The sequence below is a fragment of the Salmo salar genome, chromosome 20 (genome assembly GCF_965601325.2).
Source record: "Salmo salar chromosome 20, fSalSal1, whole genome shotgun sequence".
NCBI lineage: Eukaryota > Metazoa > Chordata > Actinopteri > Salmoniformes > Salmonidae > Salmo > Salmo salar.
This window is the reverse complement of record NC_138310.1, coordinates 7196039-7220873: the sequence shown is the minus strand read 5'-3', so window position 1 is coordinate 7220873 and position 24835 is coordinate 7196039. Positions and strand designations below refer to the sequence as shown.

General features: G+C 42.6%; 1 protein-coding gene across 2 annotated transcripts in view; it reads right to left on the bottom strand.

Annotated features, from left to right (window-relative positions):
* Window positions 1–24835, bottom strand: part of LOC106580171 (glutamate receptor ionotropic, delta-2) — a 609807-nt gene that overhangs the window by 261224 nt on the left and 323748 nt on the right. For both annotated transcript variants that reach the window (XM_045704300.2, XM_014160933.3), the window contains exon 3: window positions 12504–12791. In XM_045704300.2, coding sequence (XP_045560256.1) covers window positions 12504–12791 — 288 coding nt within the window. The remainder of the gene's footprint in view (window positions 1–12503; window positions 12792–24835) is intronic.

Here is a 24835-nt window from a genome sequence, read left to right as displayed (position 1 = left end):
AAGTAAAGTTATTGGAGTGGCTATCACAAAGCCCTGATCTTAATCCCATAGAAAATTTGTGGGCAGAACTGAAAAAGTGTGTGCGAGCAAGGAGGCCTACGAACCTGACTCAGTTACACCAGCTCTGTCAGGAGGAATGGGCCAAAATTCACCCAACTTATTGTGGGAAGCTTGTGGAAGGCTACCCAAAATGTTTGACCCAAGTTAAACAATTTAAAGGCAATGCTACCAAATACTAATTGAGTGTATGAAAACTTCTGACCCACTGGGAATGTGATGAAAGATATAAAAGCTGAAATAAATCATTCTCTCTACTATTATTCTGACATTTCACATTCTTAAAGTAACGTGGTGATCCTAACTGACCTAAAACAGGGAATTTTTACTAGGATTAAATGTCAGGAATTGTGAAAAACTGAGTTTAAATGTATTTGGCTAAGGTGTATGTAAACTTCCGACTTCAACTGTGTATATATATATACACACACACTGAGCTTTACTGAGCTTTATTGTATGCTCAAAAAAATTAGGAATTTATATTATTTTATACTAATACAATTGCTCAGAGAAAGAGATGTTTTTCAACAAGAAATATATATTTTTTTCTCCAAAAAGTATGGGTTAGAAAAATGTACACCCTTTTTTCAATACATTTCAATACCAAACCGTGTGAGGTATATATCCACAACAGCACTGAGCCTTTTTCTAAAATGTTTTATGAGTTGGAGAACACATTGACAGCCTCTGACAGGATCCGCAAGTGGATCTTTCTGCAAGACAATAACACATAAAAATCCACAAATAAATGGTTCATCGGCCACAAAATCAACATTTTGCAATGGCCATCTCAGTCTCTGGACTTGAAACCCATTGAAAACCTGTGGTTTGAAGTGAAGAGAGCAGTCCATAAGCACAGGCAAAGGATATCAAGGATCTGGATTCTGTATGGAGGAATGGTCTAAGATCCCTTCCAATGTGTTCTCCAATCTCATAAAACAGTTTAGATAAAGGCTCAGTGCCGTTATCCTCACAAGGTGAGGTATTGAAAGGTGTTGAAAACAGGGGTGTCAATAATTTTTACCCCCACCTTTTAGGCATTTTTGTATTACTTGTTAAACAAAATCTCTTTCTCTGACAAATTGTATTAATATAAAATAATATAATTTCCAAAATCCTTTGAGCATACAATATAGCTCAGTGTATGAATTATTTTATACTGTCATTTTTTCCTCATCTTTATCAAGGGTGTCAATAATTTCAGACCCCATTGTATACTATACGGTAGTTAACTTATGATGTAGTCGATGTGGACAAATTATGACAATGCCTTATTGTCATCATTAAACAATTAACAGATTGATTGCACCTCATTATGTGCTGGGCTGAGGCGATGGTGTAAGCGACTTAATCCATAGCTCCAACCAACACCGAGGGACAGTGAAATAATACACAGTCAGACGACTAAACATTCCAGCTGTGGATGACATCATCTGCCAGGGTCTAAAGTTCAGAGGGTGAGAGTTGGCCTGGAGAGGCTACACATGTGGAGGGCGAGGGGAGGGGGAGGAGGATGGGAGAGCAGCAGGTGATAATTGTCCAGTGGTGCGCTGGAGAAGGGAGGGAGGGAGGGAAGGGGATGGGATAAGCGACAGACAGACAGAGTTTGCTAGGAAGAGGGGACGGGGGGCGGGTCTTGGACTCCACACACCAGCTTGTGTTTTAATTTCGGGACACATGGATTAAAGAATACCCAGAGGTCCCTGTTGCTGCAAACGTCACAAGGTCGGCATCTAGACTGCTGTTGTTTACAACAGGACTGTGTAGGTGCTTCTCACGGTGATGGAGAGAGAGAGAGAGAGATATCAAATAGTGAGGAAGTAAAACCGTGTTGCTAATGTGCGTTCTTCACTACTGTTACATTTACATTCGTGACACTAATGCTAGTGTGCAGGGTTGATGTTGTCACCCACACCTACATGTATCAGACTACAGCGGAAAACTGCCTGGGGAAATGAACAAACAGACGTGTTGGTATGGGCAAATAGATTGGACTATGAGGCACTTTCAATCTGTAAGAAAACACAGGCGTTTTCACAATCAGCATTAGCCTCTATTATCGTTAGCATGAGGAGAGGAGATTTGACAGTCTAGGTCACAGCTCTACCTCTGGGTATTCCTCCCTCCATGTTCCCAAAATGTGTCCCGAAATTAAATCAAAAGCTGGTGAGTAGAGTCCGAGCCCCGCCCCGTAGCCGTGGCGACACAGGGGCCTATAAGTTGAGACTTCCTGCTGAACTGAGGGGATGCTAGTCTAGGTCTATACACTCCAGCTGTGTGTCAAAGCTAAAAGTATGGGGTTCATCCACTGAACATTGGTGCTGGCTAATTTGATCATTGTGTGTGTGTGTGTGTGTGTGTGTGTGTGTGTGTGTGTGTGTGTGTGTGTGTGTGTGTGTGTGTGTGTGTGTGTGTGTGTGTGTGTGTGTGTGTGTGTGTGTGTGTGTGTAAAGTGACATAACATATCCTCTCATCCAGATAGTTGAGTACAGTATCAGTCAAACGTTTGGACACACCTACTCATTCAAGGGTATTTCTTTATTTTTCTATTTTCTACATTGTAGAATAATAGTGAACACATATGGAATCATGTAGTAACCAAAGAACTGTTGAACAAATTAAAATATATTTTATTGTTGAGATTCTTCAAAGTAGCCACCCATTGCCTTGATGACAGCTTTGCACACTCTTGACATTCTCTCAACCAGCTTCATGAGTTAGTCACCTGGAATGCATTTCAATTAACAGGTGTGTCTTGTTAGAAGTTCATTTGTGGAATATCTTTCCTTATGAATATGTTTGAGCCAATCAGTTGTGTTGTGACAAGGTAGGGGTGGTACCAAGAAGATAGCCCTATTTGGTCCATATTATGGCAAGAACAGCTCGAATAAGCAAAGAGAACTTTAAGACATTAATTTAAGACATGAAGGTCAGTCAATCCGGAAAATTTCAATAACTTTTTAAGTTTATTAAAGTGCAGTCACAAAAACCATCAAGCACTATGATGAAACTGAATCTCATGAGGACCACCACAGGAAAGGAAGACCCAGAGTTACCTCTGCTGCAGAGGATAAGTTCATTAGAGTTACCACCCTCAGGAATGTGTTATTTCATAGCTTGATGTCTTCACTATTATTCTAAGAATGCTGATCTAGGATCAGTGTTGCCTTTAAGATCATAATAAATAAGATCACATGAACACGAGGTCACCTGATCCTAGATCAGCACTCATACTCTGAGATGCTTGGTACATATGGTCCCTGGACTCTCTGGGTCAAGCCTGTGATTGTAGCACTATATCAATCAATATTCAACAGACTGTAACAAGATACTGAGTCTGTTTATGTCTTGGCCTCACACATATTATATTCAGTCCCTACAGCACTTCATTACCTTAACCATATCCCCCGCACAATACAACAACTTCATGTGAGTTGTGTATCCATAGCAGTAAACCTTGTCTCCCTATTCTAACTATATTAATCTTTATCAAGGGAGCTGTTACAATTCATAGTCTATGGTGCCAAACCAAATTCAATTACATTCCTTGATTTATCTGCATTAGCCTTACTACTCTCATGCCCCTATGTGTGTGTCTCAAATCACAAGCGTGTGTGTGTGTGTGAGGGTGTGTGTGTGTGTGTGTGTGTGTCTGTGCTATATGCCTTTATGCTGATTGAGTGAGGTGTAGGTCTCGGGCTGCCTCCATCAATCCCAGAGTAGCTGCAGCATCTCTTCTGTGGCTAATGCTTTTACTACGCTTCACAACACACCTGCACTACAAAGAGCTCAAAAACAAACCTGGCTACATCGCACCATAAATCTCTCTCCAACACCTTGGAAGAGAAAGGGCTCCCTGTAAATATGAAAGACTTAGATGAGGAAGTATCACAGCCACCTTGAGGATGTGGTCCTGTCTGGCTCAGTTGGTGGAGCACGGTGCTTGCAACTCCAACGGCCAAGGATTGGATTACCGCTGAGGCCACCCGCACGCAAATGTATGCACGCATGAATGTAAGAGTCCCTTTTAAAAAACAATATTTAGCCTATATTTAACCAGGAAAAGCCCATTGAGACCCAGAGTCTCTTTTTCAAGGGAGAACTGGCCAAGAAGGCAGCGACGATCAATACATGACATAATTAAAACATACAACAATGCAATACAACAACATGATCCAGCCTAAAAAAAGCATTTACACTCCTCTGTAACAGTCTCCCATCAATATTTGAAATTCATTCAGTGGCACTAACATATCTAGATGGAGCATGGATAAAAGTGTCTGCTAGATGGCATATGATATTATTTTACTACCTTGAGGAGTACAGCTGCTCACCAGGAACTAACCATTGGCGGCTGTTTTGGAATGACCTTCCCAAAGAGTCATATTTAGAATCCGACAGTTTGTTTTATGTTATTTATGTCTTCAATTGTAAGTATGTTGCGATTTTAAATGTTCTGTAAGTATGTTGCGATATTAAATGTTCTGTAAGTATGTTGCGAATTTAAATGTAATAAATCATTTGATTTCATCAGCTCGTGCATGTTTCGCATATTTGTAATGTTCTACAATCCATAGGTTTGGGTTGTCAAACTGGCACCATACACGTCACCGGATGTTTTGAGGAACATACTGTTTCTCTTTCGAGATATGTTCTCTGTCAACATTTACTGAGATGCTTACAACAATTATAGGATCGGATGAACTTTAATGTACCGCCGTATACATAATAAACACTTTACATTACTGCAAGTATGTTTATATTTGTTAGACTTATCATCTCTCTCATCAAATATCAAGCTATATAAAAGAGCAGACACTAGCTATCTTTGATAAATTCAAATAATTATGGAAATATTATCCAAATAATAAAGAGACGGCTAAAAATTAATATACACTGCTCAAAAAAATAAAGGGAACACTTAAACAACACAATGAAACTCCAAGTCAATCACACTTCTGTGAAATCAAACTGTCCACTTAGGAAGCAACACTAATTGAGAATAAATTTCACATGCTGTTGTGCAAATGGAATAGACAACAGGTGGAAATTATAGGCAATTAGCAAGACACCCCCAATAAAGGAGTGGTTCTGCAGGTGGGGACCACAGACCACTTCTCAGTTCCTATGCTTCCTGGCTGATGTTATGGTCACTTTTGAATGCTGGCGGTGCTTTCACTCTAGTGGTAGCATGAGACGGAGTCTACAACCCACACAAGTGGCTCAGGTAGTGCAGCTCATCCAGGATGGCACATCAATGCGAGCTGTGGCAAGAAGGTTTGCTGTGTCTGTCAGCGTAGTGTCCAGAGCATGGAGGCGCTACCAGGAGACAGGCCAGTATATCAGGAGACGTGGAGGAGGCCGTAGGAGGGCAACAACCCAGCAGCAGGACCGCTACCTCTGCCTTTGTGCAAGGAGGAGCAGGAGGAGCACTGCCAGAGCCCTGCAAAATGACCTCCAGCAGGCCACAAATGTGCATGTGTCTGCTCAAATGGTCAGAAACAGACTCCATGAGGGTGGTATGAGGGCCCGACGTCCACAGGTGGGGGTTGTGCTTACAGCCCAACACCGTGCAGGACGTTTGGCATTTGCCAGAGAACACCAAGATTGGCAAATTCGCCACTGGCGCCCTGTGCTCTTCACAGATGAAAGCAGGTTCACACTGAGCACATGTGACAGACGTGACAGAGTCTGGAGACACCGTGGAGAACGTTCTGCTGCCTGCAACATCCTCCAGCATGACCGGTTTGGCGGTGGGTCAGTCATGGTGTGGGGTGGCATTTCTTTGGGGGGCCGCACAGCCCTCCATGTACTCGCCAGAGGTAGCCTGACTGCCATTAGGTACCGAGATGAGATCCTCAGACCCCTTGTGAGACCATATGCTGGTGCGGTTGGCCCTGGGTTCCTCCTAATGCAAGACAATGCTAGACCTCATGTGACTGGAGTGTGTCAGCAGTTCCTGCAAGAGGAAGGCATTGATGCTATGGACTGGCCCGCCCGTTCCCCAGACCTGAATCTAATTGAGCACATCTGGGACATCATGTCTCGCTCCATCCACCAACGCCACGTTGCACCACAGACTGTCCAGGAGTTGGCGGATGCTTTAGTCCAGGTCTGGGAGGAGATCCCTCAGGAGACCATCCACCACCTCATCAGGAGCATGCCCAGGCGTTGTATCGAGGTCATACAGGCACGTGGAGGCCACACACACTACTGAGCCTCATTTTGACTTGTTTTAAGGACATTACATCAAAGTTGGATCAGCCTGTAGTGTGGTTTTACACTTTAATTTTGAGTGTGACTCCAAATCCAGACCTCCATGGGTTGATGGAATTGGATTTCCATTGATTATTTTTGTGTGATTTTGTTGTTAGCACATTCAACTATGTAAAGAAAAAAGTGTTTAATAAGATTATTTCTTTCATTCAGATCTAGGATGTGTTGTTTAAGTGTTCCCCTTATTTTTTTGAGCAGTATATTTTCAGCCTAATATGTTCATATAAGCACACAGTAGTCATAGTGGACAAACTCGATCGGGAGTGATACATGTACAGCAGAAGCTCTGTGTCACGGTCGTCGTAGTAAATGGACCAAGGCGCAGCGGGTCGAGTGCTCATCTTAACTTTATTAGTGAACACTTAAATAAACAAAACAATTAACTAACTAACAGTCTTGCAGGCTAAATACAGCAGTGCTAAGAACAACCTCCCACAATTCCCAAAACAAACATACTCCTAATTATAGGACCTTCAATCAGAGGCAACGATACACAGCTGCCTCCAATTGAAGGCCCAATCCCAAATACCTAAACATAGAAATAAACACCCTAGACTCGACATAGAAATATACAAAATACAACTGAACCAAAACCCCAGAATACATAAATCAAACGCCCCTCTACATAAACAAACACTCAAAACCATATAAAACAAATACCCCCTGCCACGTCCTGACCAAACTACAATAACAAATAACCCCTTTACTGGTCAGGACGTGACACTCTGACTTTCAAAATCCACTGGAATTCCTGTTTTGGAAAGGGGGCTAGAGATTGGTCAAAAGTAGGGTCAATGCTAAATGAATAGGAAGGTTGCTTTGAATTCCTATAGTGGTAAAAGAGACTCTGGCTACGCACTGCTTTCATCCAGGGGCCATAAGGAGCCCAATAGAACTCTGGTCAAAAGTATAGGGAATAGGGTACCATTTGGGATGCAAACTTTGTGCTTCCTCTCTGCTTCCCCACCATCAACAACAATGGGCCTACTTAATCGCCTCCAGTGTGGCTGTGTTATCTGCACATGTCCTCGGTTCTAGGATCTCGAAGTGTGTCCCACAGCGGCTCCAGCATTCAACTGGGACTTCACCTGCGTGTTCTTAATAAGAAACCATCAGCTTACGAGTCCTCGAAATGAATAGTTCTCATTACACAAGCAGGGGAACAAGCCAGTGTTGATTTCACCTTTTTCCCAGATGAGAGTCAGTATCTGCAGCCAGCGTCTGTCATTGTCGTATGTGTAGGTGGTAGGGATGTCAGGCACAGGAGAAACCAACTTGGTGTAACTGGAGTGGTTTAATTAAGATAAAACATACTCCAAAAACCAACGTACATAAATAAAATAACATGGGTAAAATAACCCGTCACGCACCGATACAAATCCACGAGCACATAACAACAAACAATCTCTGACAAGGACATGAGGGGAAACAGAGGGTTAAATACACAACATGTAATGAATGGGATTGGAACCAGGTGTGTAGGAAGACAAGACAAAACCAATGGAAAATGAAAAATGGATCAATGATGGCTAGAAGACCGGTGACGTCGACCACCGAGCGCCACCCGAACAAGGAGGGGCATCGACTTCGGCAGAAGTCGTGACAGTGTCGTAGCCTAATACAATCCATTTATTGGGAAATGTTCTATATATGCTATCCAACTAGATTAACTCTTGAGCCCAGTAGGACAGAGGATAATGTTCCTGATTCGATAACCCCTACAGTTACCTTCCAATCACCAGGTTCATGCAAATCTGAGAATGGTATCTCTTTTTTTTATCCACAGATCACGCTTATTTGGCAAGATAATTGCACAAGGAGTTGGCAAAAGAGGAGAAACAGACTGGAACCCAGGCTAGATAGACTGATAGGAGCGACAGCTCTGGGAACTCTTAAATCCCCCTGCATACTGACACACTGAACTCCCCCAGTTTTCAGTCTTCCGACTGCACCACTAGACCTGAAAATAGGGGAAAGTGGGCAACCCAATTCAATTTACACATGCACACTCTATTGTCCTCAAAGCCATTTTTCAGAAGACGAGGTGATGTATGAGAGAACGCAGTTACATCGCAAAGAGCTCGGGCTTAGAGACTGGTATGGTTAATACCTGGCAAGCCCATCTTCTGATTCACTGGTCAAAACCATGTTGGGGCTTAAGGATGGTGAGTGGGCTTGGCAGCCGCACAGCTTCTTTATAGCACTACACTACACCACAGTGCAACTGGCAGTGAGACCCAAAATGCCTCCATTGGCTGGTCTGCTGGGAGCCACACTTATTTAGCCATCCCTGATACTTTTAACATGCTGCAGTGAACTATGGGACATGGACTCCATAGGGACATTGTCGTGGAAAATTGCAAGATTATGTTATAATGCTTGTATTGCATTATAATGGTTGTTTTATTCAACAGAATAGAGTATTCTGTTAACTATTGTGTGTGTGTTTTACTGAGGATGGGCCTCCATGAGATAACACTGACAGAGGAGATTTACGATGTCTTTGGGTGATAAAACCTAAAGACCATTCCAGAGAACATGAGCTAATGGTTCTGTTCTATACCGTACCAGGAACGAGATTAGAACCTCGTTTTAGGGACCAAACTGAACGATAATTTATAGCAAATGTTATCTGGCTAAGGGATACTCCTTTCTCAATTATAACCTGTTAGGGCTAGGGGGCAGTATTGACACGGCTGGATAAAAAACGTACCCGATTTAATCTGGTTACCACTCCTACCCAGTAACTAGAATATGCATATACTTATTACATATGGATAGAAAACACCCTAAAGTTTCTAAAACTGTTTGAATGGTGTCTGTGAGTATAACAGAACTCATTTGGCAGGCAAAAATCTGAGAAGGTTTCATTCAGGAAGTGGCCTGTCTGACAAGGTGTCGTTCTTCTTGTCTCTGTTTATTGAAGAGTGAGGATTTTAGCTGTCCCGTGACACTTCCTACAGCTGCCATAGGGTCTCGAAGGCGGTAAAAAGCTGAATCGTGGCTTTGCAGGCTCTGGTTGAAAAAAAGTAGCGCGTTTGGGTAGTGGCTGGTTACAGTACTGTGAGACTCAGGCTCGTGCCCGCGTCGACCGAAAGCTTTGTTTACTTTCCTCTGTTTAGCTAAATGGACATTCCCGGTTGGAATATTATCGCTTTTTTACGAGAAAAATGGCATAAAAATGGATTTTAAACAGCGGTTGACATGCTTCGAAGTACGGTAATGGAATATTTAGATTTTTTTTGTCACGAATTGCGCCATGCGCACGACCCTGATTTACCATTTCAGATAGTGTCTGGGACACACGAACAAAACGCCGCTATTCGGATATAACGATGGATTATTTTGGACCAAACCAACATTTGTTATTGAAGTAGCAGTCCTGGGAGTGCATTCTGACGAAGACAACAAAAGGTAATCAAACTTTTATAATAGTAAACCTGATATTGGTGAGTGCTAAACTTGCCTGGTGTCTAAATAGCTAGCCCGTGATGCCTGGGCTATGTACTTAGAATATTGCAAAATGTGCTTTCACCAAAAAGCTATTTTAACCTGTTAGGGCTAGGGGGCAGCATTTGCACGTCTGGATAAAAAAAATGTACCCGATTTAATCTGGTTACTAATCCTACCCAGTAACTAGAATATGCATATACTTATTATATATGGATAGAAAACACTCTAATGTTTCTAAAACTGTTTGAATGGTGTCTGTGAGTATAACAGAACTCATTTGGCAGGCAAAACCCTGAGACATTTTCTGACAGGAAGTGGAAACCTGATGTGTTGTATTGACTTTAAACCTATCCCATTGAAAAACACAGGGGCTGAGGAATATTTTGGCACTTCCTATTGCTTCCACTAGATGTCACCAGCCTTTACAAAGTGTTTTGAGTCTTCTGGAGGGAGATCTGACCGAACAAGAGCCATGGAACGATGATGTCCCATTAGACACCTGGCGCGCGAGTTCATGTTGGGTACCCTCGTTCCAATACGTTATAAAAGAGTATGCATTCGTCCACCTTGAATATTATTCATGTTCTGGTTAAAAAAGGCCCTAATGATTTATGCTATACAACGTTTGACATGTTTGAACGAACGGAAATATATTTTTTCCCCTCGTTCATGACGAGAAGTCCGGCTGGCTTAGATCATGTGCTAACAAGACGGAGATTTTTGGACATAAATGATGAGCTTTTTTGAACAAAACTACATTCGTTATGGACCTGTGATACCTGGAAGTGACATCTGATGAAGAGAATCAAAGGTAATGGATTATTTACATAGTATTTTCGATTTTAGATCTCCCCAACATGACGTCTAGTCTGTATCGCAACGCGTATTTTTCTGGGCGCAGTGCTCAGATTATTGCAAAGTGTGATTTCCCAGTAAGGTTATTTTTAAATCTGGCAAGTTGATTGCGTTCAAGAGATGTAAATCTATAATTCTTTAAATGACAATATAATATTTTACCAATGTTTTCTAATTTTAATTATTTAATTTGTGACGCTGACTTGACTGCCGGTTATTGGAGGGAAACGATTTCCTCAACATCAATGCCATAGTAAAACGCTGTTTTTGGATATAAATATGAACTTGATAGAACTAAAAATGCATGCATTGTCTAACATAATGTCCTAGGAGTGTCATCTGATGGAGATTGTAAAAGGTTAGTGCATCATTTTAGCTGGTTTTATGGTTTTGGTGACCCTGTCTTTGACTTGACAAAACATTACACACAACTCTTGTAAATGTACTGTCCTAACATACTCTAAATTTATGCTTTCGCCGTAAAACCTTTTTGAAATCGTAAAACGTGGTTAGATTAAGGAGATGTTTATCTTTCAAATGGTGTAAAATAGTTGTATTTTTGAAAAATTTGAATTTTGACATTTATTTGGATTCAAATTTGCCGCTCTTGAAATGCACCTGCTGTTGATGGAGTGCACCACGGGTGGCACGCTAGCGTCCCACCTAGCCCATAGAGGTTAAAATCGGACATATCGAGTGCATAGAGGAGTTCTGTATCTATAATTCTTAAAATAATTGTTATGCTTTTTGTGAACGTTTATCGTGAGTAATTTAGTAAATTCACCGGAGGTTTGCGGGGGGTATGCTAGTTCTGAACGTCACATGCTAATGTAAAAAGCTGGTTTTTGATATAAATATGAACTTGATTGAACAAAACATGCATGTATTGTATAACATAATGTCCTAGGGTTGTCATCTGATGAAGATCAAAGCCTTTTTGAAATCGGACAGTGGCCCAGAGAGGATAAAGTCCCTTTGTGAACTGTTCCTAAGATCTGTGGTTCGTCATGTAGGTTGAGAGGGGTGTATCTTGGCTATAAAAGATCTTTGTACTTTTGTGTTGTCACTTTCAATGGCGCATCATTGAAAGTCAAGTGCTTTTGCAAAGCTCTTATTATTAAAGATGTACAGTAGTTTAAGTATAACTCTGACTGGTGTGTGAAGTTTGTAACTCTCCTCATTTGGTAATGCAGAAATTAGCCACCACAACATACATGGGGAGTGGAGACAATGCCAGACACAGGACAGACTCACATACACCCATACACATCCAGCGATGAACATAATCTCTGTCTGCCTGACCCTTTCTCTCGTGCACAAACACACACAAAGGCTCTCTCGCTCTCTCTTTCTCTCACACACAGAACACAAACAATCCAGTATAATGAAGGTTGATGGAGATGGTGGGAAACGTTTACAATGTTCATGCATTAACTATGGGCCTCCAGAATGCAGGGTTGCAGAGCTCAGGCCTCTATCCATTAGCTTGCTAATGTCTGCCATGCTGTGAGTCTACCAGATCTCCATCCCATATCATCATACATCATTGAATGCCTCCCTATGGATGTCAACTACAGTACCCCCCCCCCCCCTTCCCCACTCCCTACTCTCTGAACCCCACTTCCCATCATACCTGGGTTCACATAATATTCAAAATATTTTAAATCTTTGAACCTTTGCTTTAGCCTGCCTGGAGTGCCAAGTGGTCAGGGTTTTCACTTTTGGGACCGTTCTATTGGTTTCTTTGTAAAAGGCGACTTCATTAAAGCCCAGATCTAGTATTTGATGTGATTTCAAATAGTATTTGAACCCAAGTCTGCTTCGCCCCACTTCCCCTAACACGGCCGTTCATGAAGCCTTACCGTATTCCTGGTCGTAGAAGATGATGAACTTCTGCCAGCTGTACTCGCTGACCACTTGGAGGATGACGTCATTGAGGTAGACGGGCGGGCGCACGAAGAGGGTGTAGTCGTCCTGGCGGGTGCGGGTGGTGATGAGGGGGCAGCTGGAGCGAGGGGTCCCGGCAGTGGCACGCTGGATGAAGAGGTGCGGGATGTGCATGGCGTCCGCCAGCGACTGCAGGGAGCCCGCCGACATACAGCCGATAGAGCTGACCAGCGCCAGGATCCCCCTGTTCATCAACTCACAGGCTGCACAGAGGGTGAGAGAAGGAGGGGGGACAGGGAGGGAGGGAAAGGGAGAAGGGGATAGAGAAAGAGAGAGAGAGAGAGAGAGAGAGAGAGAGAGAGAGAGAGAGTTATTTAAAGTTTTCAAACAGTAAAAGAGGACATACAGTAATGACATACATTACCATTCTGAGTAAGGAAAGTTCATAGGTTTATTACGGTGTAATAAAGTTGTTGTAACAAGGTTGTTGGCTATAATCAGGAGCCAGTAGCAAAAGCAGGGGCTCATGCAATTGGTATCATAAGTATTGAAGTGGGATTGAAATATATCTAATTGGGATGTTTTTTGTCATTGAGCTACACAAAATACTCCATTATTGTCAAAGTGAAAAGAACATTTTAGTTTTTACAAATTCATTTTTACAAATGAATACAATTAAATAACGAAGATATAGTTGTTGCATAAGTATTCATCCCCTTTGTTGAGGCGAGCATAAATTTGTTCAGGATTCAAATTACATGGACTCATTCCATGTGAAATAATAGGGGTTGACATGATTTTTGAATGACTACCCCTTCCTCTGTACCCCATACATACAACATATGTAAGGTCCCTCAGTCAAGTATTGAATTTCAAGCACATATTCAACTTCAAGGACCAGGGAGCTTTTTTGAAAGTCTCATAAAGAAGGGCAGTGATTTGTAAATGTGCAACAATAACAAATTACACATTGAATATCTCTTTAAGCATAGTAAAGTTAATAATTATGCTGTGGATGATGTATTAAACCACCCAGACACATCAAAGATACAGTCGTCCTTCTGAACTGAGCTGCAGGACAGGAAGGAAACTGCTCAAGGATGTCTCCCCTGTTCGGGGAGGCCATTTGTGGTTTTAAAACAGCTACAAACTTCAATGGCAATGATGGGAGAAAACTGAGGATGGATCAATAACATTGTGTGCAACAAGGCACTAAAGTAATACTGCAAAAAAACATGGCAAAGGAAAAAAATTCTAACTAAAACCAAAGCCTTTTGTGGCAAATCCATCATATAGTAACTGCCACCTTATTTTCAAGCATGGTGGTGACTGCATCATGTTATATACTTGACATCTGCAAAGACTGGGGACTGGAGTGTTTCAGGATAAAAAGAAACGGGATGGAGCTAAACACAGGCAAAATCCTAGATGAAAACCTGCTTCAATCTGCTTTACACCAGACCCTGGGAGAGGAATTCACCTTTCAGCAGGACAGTAAGCTACAACACAAGGCCAAATCTACACTGGAGTGGCTTACCAAGAAGACAGTGAATTTTTTACTGAGTTGCCAAGTTACAGTTTTGACTTAAATCTGCTTGAAAATCGCTGTCTAGCCATGCTCCCCAACACCTTGACAGCGCATAAAGAATTTAAAACAATAATGGGCAAATATTGTGAAATCCAGGTGTACAAAGCTCTTAGAGACTTACACAAGACTCAACAGACAAACAAAGCTGTAATCAAATCAAATCAACTTTTATTTGTCACATGCTCTGAATACAACAGGGTGTAGCCCTTAACCAACAATGCAGTTCAAGAAAGAGTTCATCAAATATTTACTAAATAAACGAAAGTAAAAATAGTAAAATAAAAATAAAAAGTAACAATAAAATAACATGGCTATATACAGGGCTACCGGTACCGAGTCAATGTGCGGGGGTACAGGTTAGTCAAGTTATTTTGTGCATGTAGCTTTGGGAAAAGTGACTATGCATTGATAATAAACAGCGAGTAGCAGCAGTGTAAAAACAGAAAAAGGGAGGGGGGGGCGTGTCAATGTAAATATTCCGGGTGGCCGTTTGATTAATTGTTCAGCAGTCTTATGGCTTGGGGGTTGAAGCTGTTAAGGAGCCTTTTGGTCCTAGACTTGGTGCTCCGGTACCGCTTGCCGTGCGGTAGCAGAGAGAACCGTCTATGACTTGGGTGACTGGAGTCTTTGACAATTTTTTGGCCTTCCTCTGACACTGCCTAGTGTATAGGTCCTGGATGTCAGGAAGCTTGGCCCCAGTGACGTACTGGGCCGTACACACTACCCTCTGTAGCGCCTTACGGTCAGATGCCGAGCAGTTGCCATACCAGGCGGTGATGCAACTGGTCAGGATGCTCTTGATTGTGCAGCTGCAGAACTTTTTGAGGATCTGGGGACCCATGCCAAATCTTATAAAATAACATAAACAAACGGTCTCCTGAGGGGGAAAAGGTGCTGTCGTGCCCTCTTCACGACTGCCTTGGTGTGTTTGGACCATGATAGTTTGTTGATGATGTGGACACCAAAAAACTTTAAACTCTCGACCAGCTCCACTACAGCCCTGTTGATGTTAATGTGGTTCTGTTTGGCCCACCTTTTCCTTTAGTCCACGATCAGCTCCTTTGTCTGGCTCACATTGAGGGAGAGGTTGTTGTCCTGGCACCACACTGCCAGATCTCTGACCTCCTCCCTATAGGCTGTCTCATCGTTGTCTGTGAACAGGCCTTCCACTGTTGTGTCGTCAGCAAACTTAATGATGGCGTTGGAGTCGTGTTTGGCCATGCAATCGTGGGTGAACAGGGAGTACAGGAGGGGACTAAGCACGCACCCCTGAGGGGCCCCAATGTTAAGGATCAGCATGGCAGATGTGTTGTTGCCTATCCTTACCACCTGGGGGCGGCCCTTCAGGAAGTCCAGGACCCAGTTGCAGAGGGAACTATTTAGTCCCATGGTCCTTAGCTTAGTGATGAGCTTTGTGGCCACTATGGTATTGAATGCTGAGCTGTAGTCAATGAACAGCATTCTCACATAGGTGTTCCTTTTGTCCAGGTGGGAAAGGGCAGTGTGGAGTGAGATTGAGATTGTGTAATCTGTGGATCTGTTGGGGCGGTATGCGAATTGGAGTGGGTCTAGGGTTTCTGGGATGATGGTGTTGATGTGAGCCATGACCAGCCTTACAAATCACGTCATGGTTACTGACGTGAGTGCTACAGGCTGGTAGTGATTTAGGCAGGTTACCTTCGCTTCTTTGGGCACAGGGACTATGGCGGTCTGCTTGAAGAATGTAGGTATTACAGACTTGGTTGGCGAGAGGTTGAAAATGTTAGTGAAGACACTTGCCAGTTGGTCCGAGCATGCTTTGAGTACACATCCTGGTAATCCATCTGGCCCTGCGGCTTTGTGAATGTTGACCTGTTTAAAGGTCTTGCTCACACCGAGAGTGTGATCACACAGTTGTCCGGAACGGCTGGTGCTCTCATGCATGCTTCAGTGTTGCTTGCCTTGAAGCGAGCATAAAATGCATTTAGCTCGTCTGGTAGGCTCGCGTTACTGTGCAGCTTGCGCCTGGGTTTTCCTTTGTAGTCTGTCATGGTTTTCAAGACCTGCCACAACCGACAAGCGTCAGAGCCATTGAAGTAGAATTCAAACTTAGTCCAGTATTGATGCTTTTCCTGTTTGATTGTTCATCGGAGGGTGTAGCGGGATTTCTTGTAAGTGTCCGGATTAATGTCCCACTCCTTGAAAGCGACAGCTAGAGCCTTTAGCTCGGTGCGGATGTTCCCTGTAATTCATGGCTTCTGGTTGGGATATGTACGGTCACTGTGGGGATGACGTCGTCCCCACAGTGTTTGAAAATATTCCAGTCTGTGCTAGCAAAACAGTCATGTAGAGTAGCATCCTTGTCATCTGACCACTTTTGTACTGAGCGAGTCACTGGTACTTACTGCTTTAGTTTTTGCTTGTAACCAGGAATCAGGAGGATAGAATTATGGTCTGATTTGCCAAATGGAGGGCGAGGGAGAGCTTTGTTTGCGTCTCTGTGTGTGGAGTAAAGGTGGTCTCGAGTTTTTCCCTCTGGTTGCACATGTGACATGCTGGTAGACATTTGGTAAAATAGATTTAAGTTTGCCTGCATTAAAGTCCCCGGCCACTAGGAGCGCCGCTTCTGGATGAGCATTTTCTTGTTTGCTTATGGCCTTATACAGCTCGTTGAGTGCGGTCTTAGTGCCAGCATCGGTTTGCGGTGGTAAATAGACGGCTACGAATAATATAGATGAGAACTCTCTTGGTAGATGGTGTGGTCTACAGCTTATCATGAGGTACTCTACCTCAGGCGAGCAATACCTCGAGAGTTCTTTAATATTAGAAATCGTGCACCAGCTGTTATTTACAAATAGACACACACCCCCGCGCCTCGTCTTACCAGATGTAGCTTCTCTGTCCTGCCGATGCACGGAATACCCAGCCAGCTCTATAGTATCCGTGTCGTCGTTCAGCCACGAATTGGTGAAACATAAGATACTAAAGTTTTTAATGTCCCATTGATAGGATACTCTTAATCGTAGATCACACAATTTATTTTCCAGTGATTGCACGTTGGCCAATAGTACAGATGGTAGTGGAAGTTTACTCACTCGCCTACAAATTCTCAGAAGACAGCCTGACCTCCAACCCATTTTTCTCCATCTTTTCTTCACACAAATGACGGGGGTTTGGGCCTGGTCTCGAGAAAGCAGTATATCCTTCGCATCGGGCTCGTTAAATAATAAATCTTCATCCAGTTTGAGGCGAGTAATCGTTGTTCTGATGTCCAGAAGCTCTTTTCGATCATAGGAGACGGTAGCCTCAACATTATGTACAAAATAAGTTAAAAAATAATATTGTATTGACTCAGGGCGGTGAATATTGATCTAGTCAAGGTATATTAGTGTAATATTTTTCATTGATATAAAATAATTATTAAAAGAATCTTCCACTTTGACATTACAGAGTATTTTAAGTAATTTACCAAAAATTACAATGAAATCCATTTGAATTCCACTTTGTAACAATAAATTGTGAAGAAATCTAAGGGGGGGAATACTTATGATAGGCACTGTATTTACTGTATGTCTTCTTTCATCATTTTAATTACCATACTGAAACAGTGTGAATAATCATTCCTTCCACTTCATTTAGAGATTCCTTCAAAAGCAATATTTTTAGACTGTGAATACTGTGGGAATGACATACAACCAGGAAATTAATTACTATAACACAGACTAGCACAACCAGAGTACCTACGTACGATGTTGGTACAGTATGTATGCACATACCCACAGAGACACACAAACACAAATGGGCACGTCGGACACACACACATACACACACCCACAATCAAACATCCACCCAGCCAAAAACACACAATGAAAAAACACCCACTCCCACACCGACACCCACCTGTTCACACACACACAATCAAACACAGACACATAATCAAGCATATGTGACAACACCAGTGTCCCTGTGCATCATCAGAGCCTCCTCTCATGTCAAAGGAAGACAACCACGCGGTGTGCATACTTGGCTGGATCAGGCTATTTTAAAAGCGGACCTCCGGGGCTGTGTACCCTGGCCAACAACTCCCTCCCCACCCCCCTCGCCTTCCCCCATGCCCCCACTGCCTGCCTGTCTGCCCCCTCGTCCCTTGCACTGGCACACACCGCTGGATTTTGTGTCACAAAGTTGGGAAGGTGAAACATGGAGTGGCAAGCAGAGCTGGGATGCAGAGTCATTTGCCAGAGTAATGTAAGTGTCAAGTAAGGGTGTGTTGGAATAGAGGAGGCAGGAACAATGCTGCTGAGAAAGGCATAATGAAAACAGGAGTAAGGAGGAGAGAGAGAGAGAGAAAGAAAGAAAGAAAGAAAGAAAGAAAGAAAGAAAGAAAGAAAGAAAGAAAGAAAGAAAGAAAGAAAGAAAGAAAGAAAGAAAGAAAGAAAGAAAGAAAGAAAGAAAGAAAGAAAGAACAAAAACTCCAACAGCAACTCTGCCAATGGGAGAGCAGTGGTGCCACAAGAGTTTACTGGGCTCTTCAATATCATCACTACCACTACAACACACACACACCAGATATGAACACACACACATCTCCCTCTCTCTACTCTCTACTCTCTACTCTCTCTCGTTCTCTCTCTTCCTTTCTCTCTAATTCTCTCTCTATTCCTGTCTCTCTCTCTAGTTCCATTTCTAATTCTCTCTCTACTCCTGTCTCTCTCTCTAGTTCCCTCTCTTCCTCTCTCTCTAATTCTCTCTCTACTCCTGTCTCTCTCTCTCAAATTCCCTCTCTTCCTCTCTTTCTAATTCTCTCTCTCTACTCCTGTCTCTCTCTCTAGCTCCCTCTCTTCCTTTCTCTCTATCTGAGGTGGTCAAAACATATATATTTTTATTATTAAACTTAAGTTGAAGACTGCACTTTATAAACTCAGCTTTTGAATAATGAACCAATCTTGCAATATATAATTATATATCAAACAGACTATGTGGCTTTTTCAGTACTAAATTAGTAATGACATCAATGGCACATCATTTTCTAATTTAAAGGGGCAATCTGGGGTACATCTGTTTTTTTACTTTTAAATAAATTATATAATGGCTAGAAAATTACCATTAAGGCAAATTTTTTCTTTAATTAATAAAATGCAGTCTAGTTTTAAGCTGAATAAGCCTGGCTAACAGAGTTAGCTAGCAAGATTCCATTCAACATGTAGGATGGTCATGCAACTGCCCTCGTTTAGCATCATCATGACTTTGGCAGCGAATGCTAATGGTTAGCCAGGCTAATTCTCAAATATTAAGGCACTTTGGAGAATTACACTGAACAAAAATATTAACGCAACATGTAAAGTGCTGGTCCCATGTTTCATGAGCTGAAATAAAAGATCCCAGAAATGTTCCACACACACAAAAAGCTTATTTCTCTCAAATTTTGTGCACAAATCAATTTACATCCCTGTTAGTGAGCATTTCGCCTTTACCAAGATAATAATGCTGGGGACAATAAAAGGCCACTCTAAAATGTGCAATTTTGTCACACAGCACAATGCCACAGATGTCTCAAGTTTTGAGGGTTTGTGCAATTGGCATGAGGATATCTAGTCAGTTGTACAACAGAATGCATTCAACTGAAATATGTCTTCCGCATTTAACCCAACCCTTCTGAATAAGAGAGGTGCGGGGGGCTGCCTTAATCAACATCCACGTCTTCAGGGCCTGGGGAACAGTGGGTTAACTGCCTTGCTCAGGGGCAGAGCGACAGATTTTTACCTTGTCAGCTCAGGCATTCGATCCAGCAACATTTTGGTTACTGGCCGAACGCTCTAACCACCAGGCTACTTGCATGAATGTCCACAAGAGCTGTCCAACAGGATGATGTGTTTTGCATCATATGATGCATTCTGCATCATCATGATGATGTGGCAAGTAACACTTTGCTTCTTGAAAGTCCAAAGTCTTAAAAACTTGACTGCTGACATGCAAAACATTTTGGGACTGTACCAACAGTGGCCTAATGAAAAAATACCAAAATATAGTTTTTGAGTGGATTTTTTCTTTAACCGTAGCTTGGCGTAACCACTTCATTGCATATTGTATTGTATTTACCAGGTAGGTAAAAAAAAATAGAAGTTTAAAGATGTACAGAGTGATCAGCAAATTCGTAACATATTGCACAAATTGGATTTGTAAAATATCACACAAATTGCAAAATTCATATGATATCATATGAAGTGTAAAATGTGTCACATTTCACAGGAAACGGATGCCGTAGTTAACAATTGGATGACGTAGACACAAAAAACGGGGACACGTTTTGACTCGTGAGCACCACTTTCAAAACTACTGGCTGAAATTATACAAAAGTTTGAGAGTGCACAACACACAACTACTTTAAATCGTGACTCCATAGTTCAGTTGAGTCCCAGGAGTATCATTGCTTGTTACAGTTTTTTATTGCTTTGGTACTTATTTTCAAAAGAACAGTATGTGGAAACAGTTTCACAACTACAAAACTCAAAACAGATCATCAAAAAGGACGTTTTTTTCTAAACTGTAAAGCACAGTAACTTTTTCACCAAACCTAATTCCTAAAACAGTGTTTAATCTAGAAATACCTTTCATATAAAATCATTTCCTTTCACAATGCAATGCACACAATACTTTTCATAAGATAATCTTCTCATTTGTTTGACCATCACTTAATCCAACTGCGCTTAACGGTTAATCACTTAACTGTTTGGTAAACCTATAGATTTTAAACTGGTTTGTCTACTATACATGGATTTTGAGACATAATGACTACTCGTTATTGCTTATTGATTTCACATAGTGGTAACCATAATTGGGGTATGTGAACACTTGCAATTTCTTTCAGCATGATGCTGGATAGACAGCAAGGGAGAGGAATAAATCAAAGTGCTTGTGGACAAGGGGCCCATCAGAGAGGTGGGTATGGGCCCCATCAAAGAGGTCAAAGAGCAGGGCATGGGCCCCATCAAAGAGGTCAAAGAGATGGGCATGGGCCACGTCAAAGAGGTCACAGAGGTGGGAATGCAACATGTCAAAGAGGTCAAACAGGTGGGCATGGGCCCTGTCAAAGAGGTCAAAGAAATGGCCATGGACCCCATCAAAGAGGTCGGCATGGGCCAGATGAAAAAGGTTAAAGAGGTGGGCATGGGCCTGTCAAAGAGGTGGACATCAGAGAGAGGGAGGCAGATGGCAGGGAACTGTTGTGTCTAATGAAGTCAGGGTCATTGTCGTTGACCATGTGGAAACAGAGGCCTTACCTTGGCAGAGGCTGCCAGATTAGTTCACCCCAATCCGAAAACATCAACTGTCAATTCGATCATGAGAACATTTCACCAAGAAAAACGTTAAGTCTCCAGGACATGGACTATGCTTTACTATTACAGTAAATTACATATTATTGTAATGCATGTAAATTCACCAAACATGTTACAGTATTCTTACAGTATGATCTATTGACAGTATACTCTGTTCTACCCTCTGAATTGACAAATAAAAGCATGGTGGTGGCCATGTCCGTGTGCTGACTGACCAGCAGGAGTGGGCAGTGGTGGAAATGGTAACATATACAGCTGTCCAAAATAAAGCAGGCCATTGCGGAGAGCGATTACACCTTTGCCAATGTGGCAACCATCAGCCTAACAACAATCGCCTGCCTTTTGAATAGGCACCAGGTATCTATGAAACACATTTTGAGAGAAACAACAACCGGGTGAATCAACGACCGGGTGAAACAACTCCAGGACGAGTATGTTCAGGTACAGCACTATGTACTGTATTACTGTTACTATTTGATTCACATGCTACGTCACAATATCATATTGGAACTATACCGTAGAAATAACTAATCACATTTTATTTTTAGAGGGTGATGATGGTTCTTGATGCTGCTGTGAACCATCACAAGTATATCTTTGTTGATGATGCGGGCCAGGCAACCTTCCAAGTGCCTGGCCAGCGCGGGGGAAACATCTCCATGTGCACAGCTACAGTATGTCTGAAGATGGTGTGGTAGGACGTAGGCCATCACCTGGATCCTACAACAATGCACACCTCATTGTGTTTCTCAATGAAATTGAGCAGGCCTGTCAAGGTGAAGGGGTTACCTACGTATGTCATTGTGTGGGACAATGTCAGGTTCCACCGTGCAGAGTTGGTTCAGACATGGTTTCGGGCCCATTCTATATTCCTGAACCTATACCTGCCCCCATACTCTCCTTTCTTCAACCCCATTGAGGATTTTTTTTAACCATGGAGGTGGAAGGTATACAATCGCCATCCCCATGAAAATGCCACACTTTCTGGCCATTGATGAAGCATGCGATGACATCAGTGTAGACCAATGTCAAGCTTGGATTTTCCATGCCAAAAGGACATTCACTGTGACACTCAATGTACGGACAAATGCTCAAAACAGGCTTGAGGCAAATTAATGCGTACAAAACATTTTTTGATTTTCAATCATTTCACTTCTTACATTTGATTACAAACAGTACACCTATCTTGCAAATCTTACCTGATTTTTAATTTTTTTTGCATGAATGATTGTCTTCATTAATCACACCTTTGATTACACATCGGATAGATATTATGGACATTTTCGATTTTCTGTCAATTTTGTTGGATAATGTAAGTGTACTGCCTAATGTGAAAACTGTATAATCTACTGTAATTTACAGTACTGTAGCATATTACTTTCAGCACTTCTAAGAGTGATTTGAAACGCGTATCTTGCGTTGTTTACTATTGGATTAACTGGTAAATAAAACAGCTAAATTGAAAAGATATTATTGGGTTTTGGTGATTAAACCAATGTTCTAATGACATTTCACAATAAACGTATATTTTGAATCAATGGTTGTGTGGTGAGAGATGTTTATAATCCAAAGGAATGCAGAATGACAGGTTTTTGAAAGAAAACTGGCTGTGTTAAAAGTGTGATCAATTTGGAGTTTTGTACTAAGAGTTGTGAAAATGTACCACATACTTGTGAAAATAGTAACAAAGCGATTACAAAAACCTTTAATAGGGTTGGTAACCAGGGTTGGTCCCAACTAGTGTGTGTGTGTGTGTGTGTGTGTGTGTGTGTGTGTGTGTGTGTGTGTGTGTGTGTGTGTGTGTGTGTGTGTGTGTGTGTGTGTGTGTGTGTGTGTGTGTGTGTGTGTGTGTGTGTGTGTGTGTGTGTGTGTGTGTGTGTGTGAGCTTGCATGTATACGTGTGTGCGTGCTTGTGTGTGGGCACATTTGCAGCCGTGTGTGTGTGCACAGTCACGCCTGAGTGAGAGTGAAGTGACTGTAGACTGTTCTACAGAAAGGCTCCATTTACTCCAGACAAGGGAACATGAGAGAGCTCAATAACATGCTCTGCTGCAGACAGAGCATTCCATCTCGCTCACTATCAACTCACCTACCCAATACATCTATTACTATTGTACAGTATGTGAGGTGAGGATGGGTATGTGTGTGCATGCCTGTAAGCGTGTGTGCATGTGTATGTGTACACCTGTGTATGTGTGCTCGTGTGCTTGTGTGTATGTGTGAGTGTGTGCACATAAACTCAGCAAAAAAAGAAATGTCCTCTCACTGTCAACTGTGTTTAGTTTCAGCAAACTTAACATGTGTAAATATTTGTATAAACATAACAAGATTCAACAACTGAGACATAAACTGAACAAGTTCCACAGACATGCGACTAACATAAATGGAATAATGTGTCCCTGAACAAAGGGGGGGTCAAAATCAAAAGTAACTATCAGTATCTGGTGTGGCCACCAGCTGCATGAAGTACTGCAGTGCATCTCCTCCTCATGGAGTGCACCAGACGTGCCAGTTCTTGCTGTGAGATGTTACCCCATTCTTCCACCAAGGCACCAGCAAGTTCCCGGACATTTCTGGGGGGTATGGCCCTAGCCCTCACCCTCTGATCCAACAGGTCCCAGACGTGCTCAATGGTATTGAGATCCAGGCTCTTCGCTGGCCATGGCAGAACACTGACATTCCTGTCTTCCAGGAAATCACACACAGAATGAGCAGTATGGCTGGTGGCATTGTCATGCTGGAGGGTCATGTCAGGATGAGCCTGCAGGAAGAGTACCACATGAGGGAGGAGGATGTCTTCCCTGTAACGCACAGCATTGAGATTGCCTGCAATGACAACAAGCTCAGTCCGATGATGCTGTGACACACCGCCCCAGACCATGACGGACCCTCCACCTCCAAATCGATCCCACTCCAGAGTACAGGCCTTGGTGTAACGCTCATTCCTTCGACGATAAATGCGAATCCGACCATCACCCCTGGTGAGACAAAACCGTGACTCGTCAGTAAAGAGCACTTTTTGCCAGTCCTGTCTGGTCCAGCGACCGTGGGTTTGTACCCACAGGTGACGTTGTTGTCGGTGATGTCTGGTGAGGACCTGCCTTACCACAGGCCTACAAGCCCTCAATCCAGCCTCTCTAAGCCTATTGCGGACAGTCTGAGCACTGATGTAGGGATTGTGCATTCCTGGTGTAACTCGGGCCATCCTCTACCTGTCCCGCAGGTGTGATGTTCGGATGTACCGATCCTGTGCCGGTGTTGTTACACGTGGTCTGCCACTGCGAGGACGATCAACTGTCCGTCCTGTCTCCCTGTAGCGCTGTCTTAGGCGTCTCACAGTACGGGCATTGCAATTTATTGCCCTGGCCACATCTGCAGTCCTCATGCCTCCTTGCAGCATGCC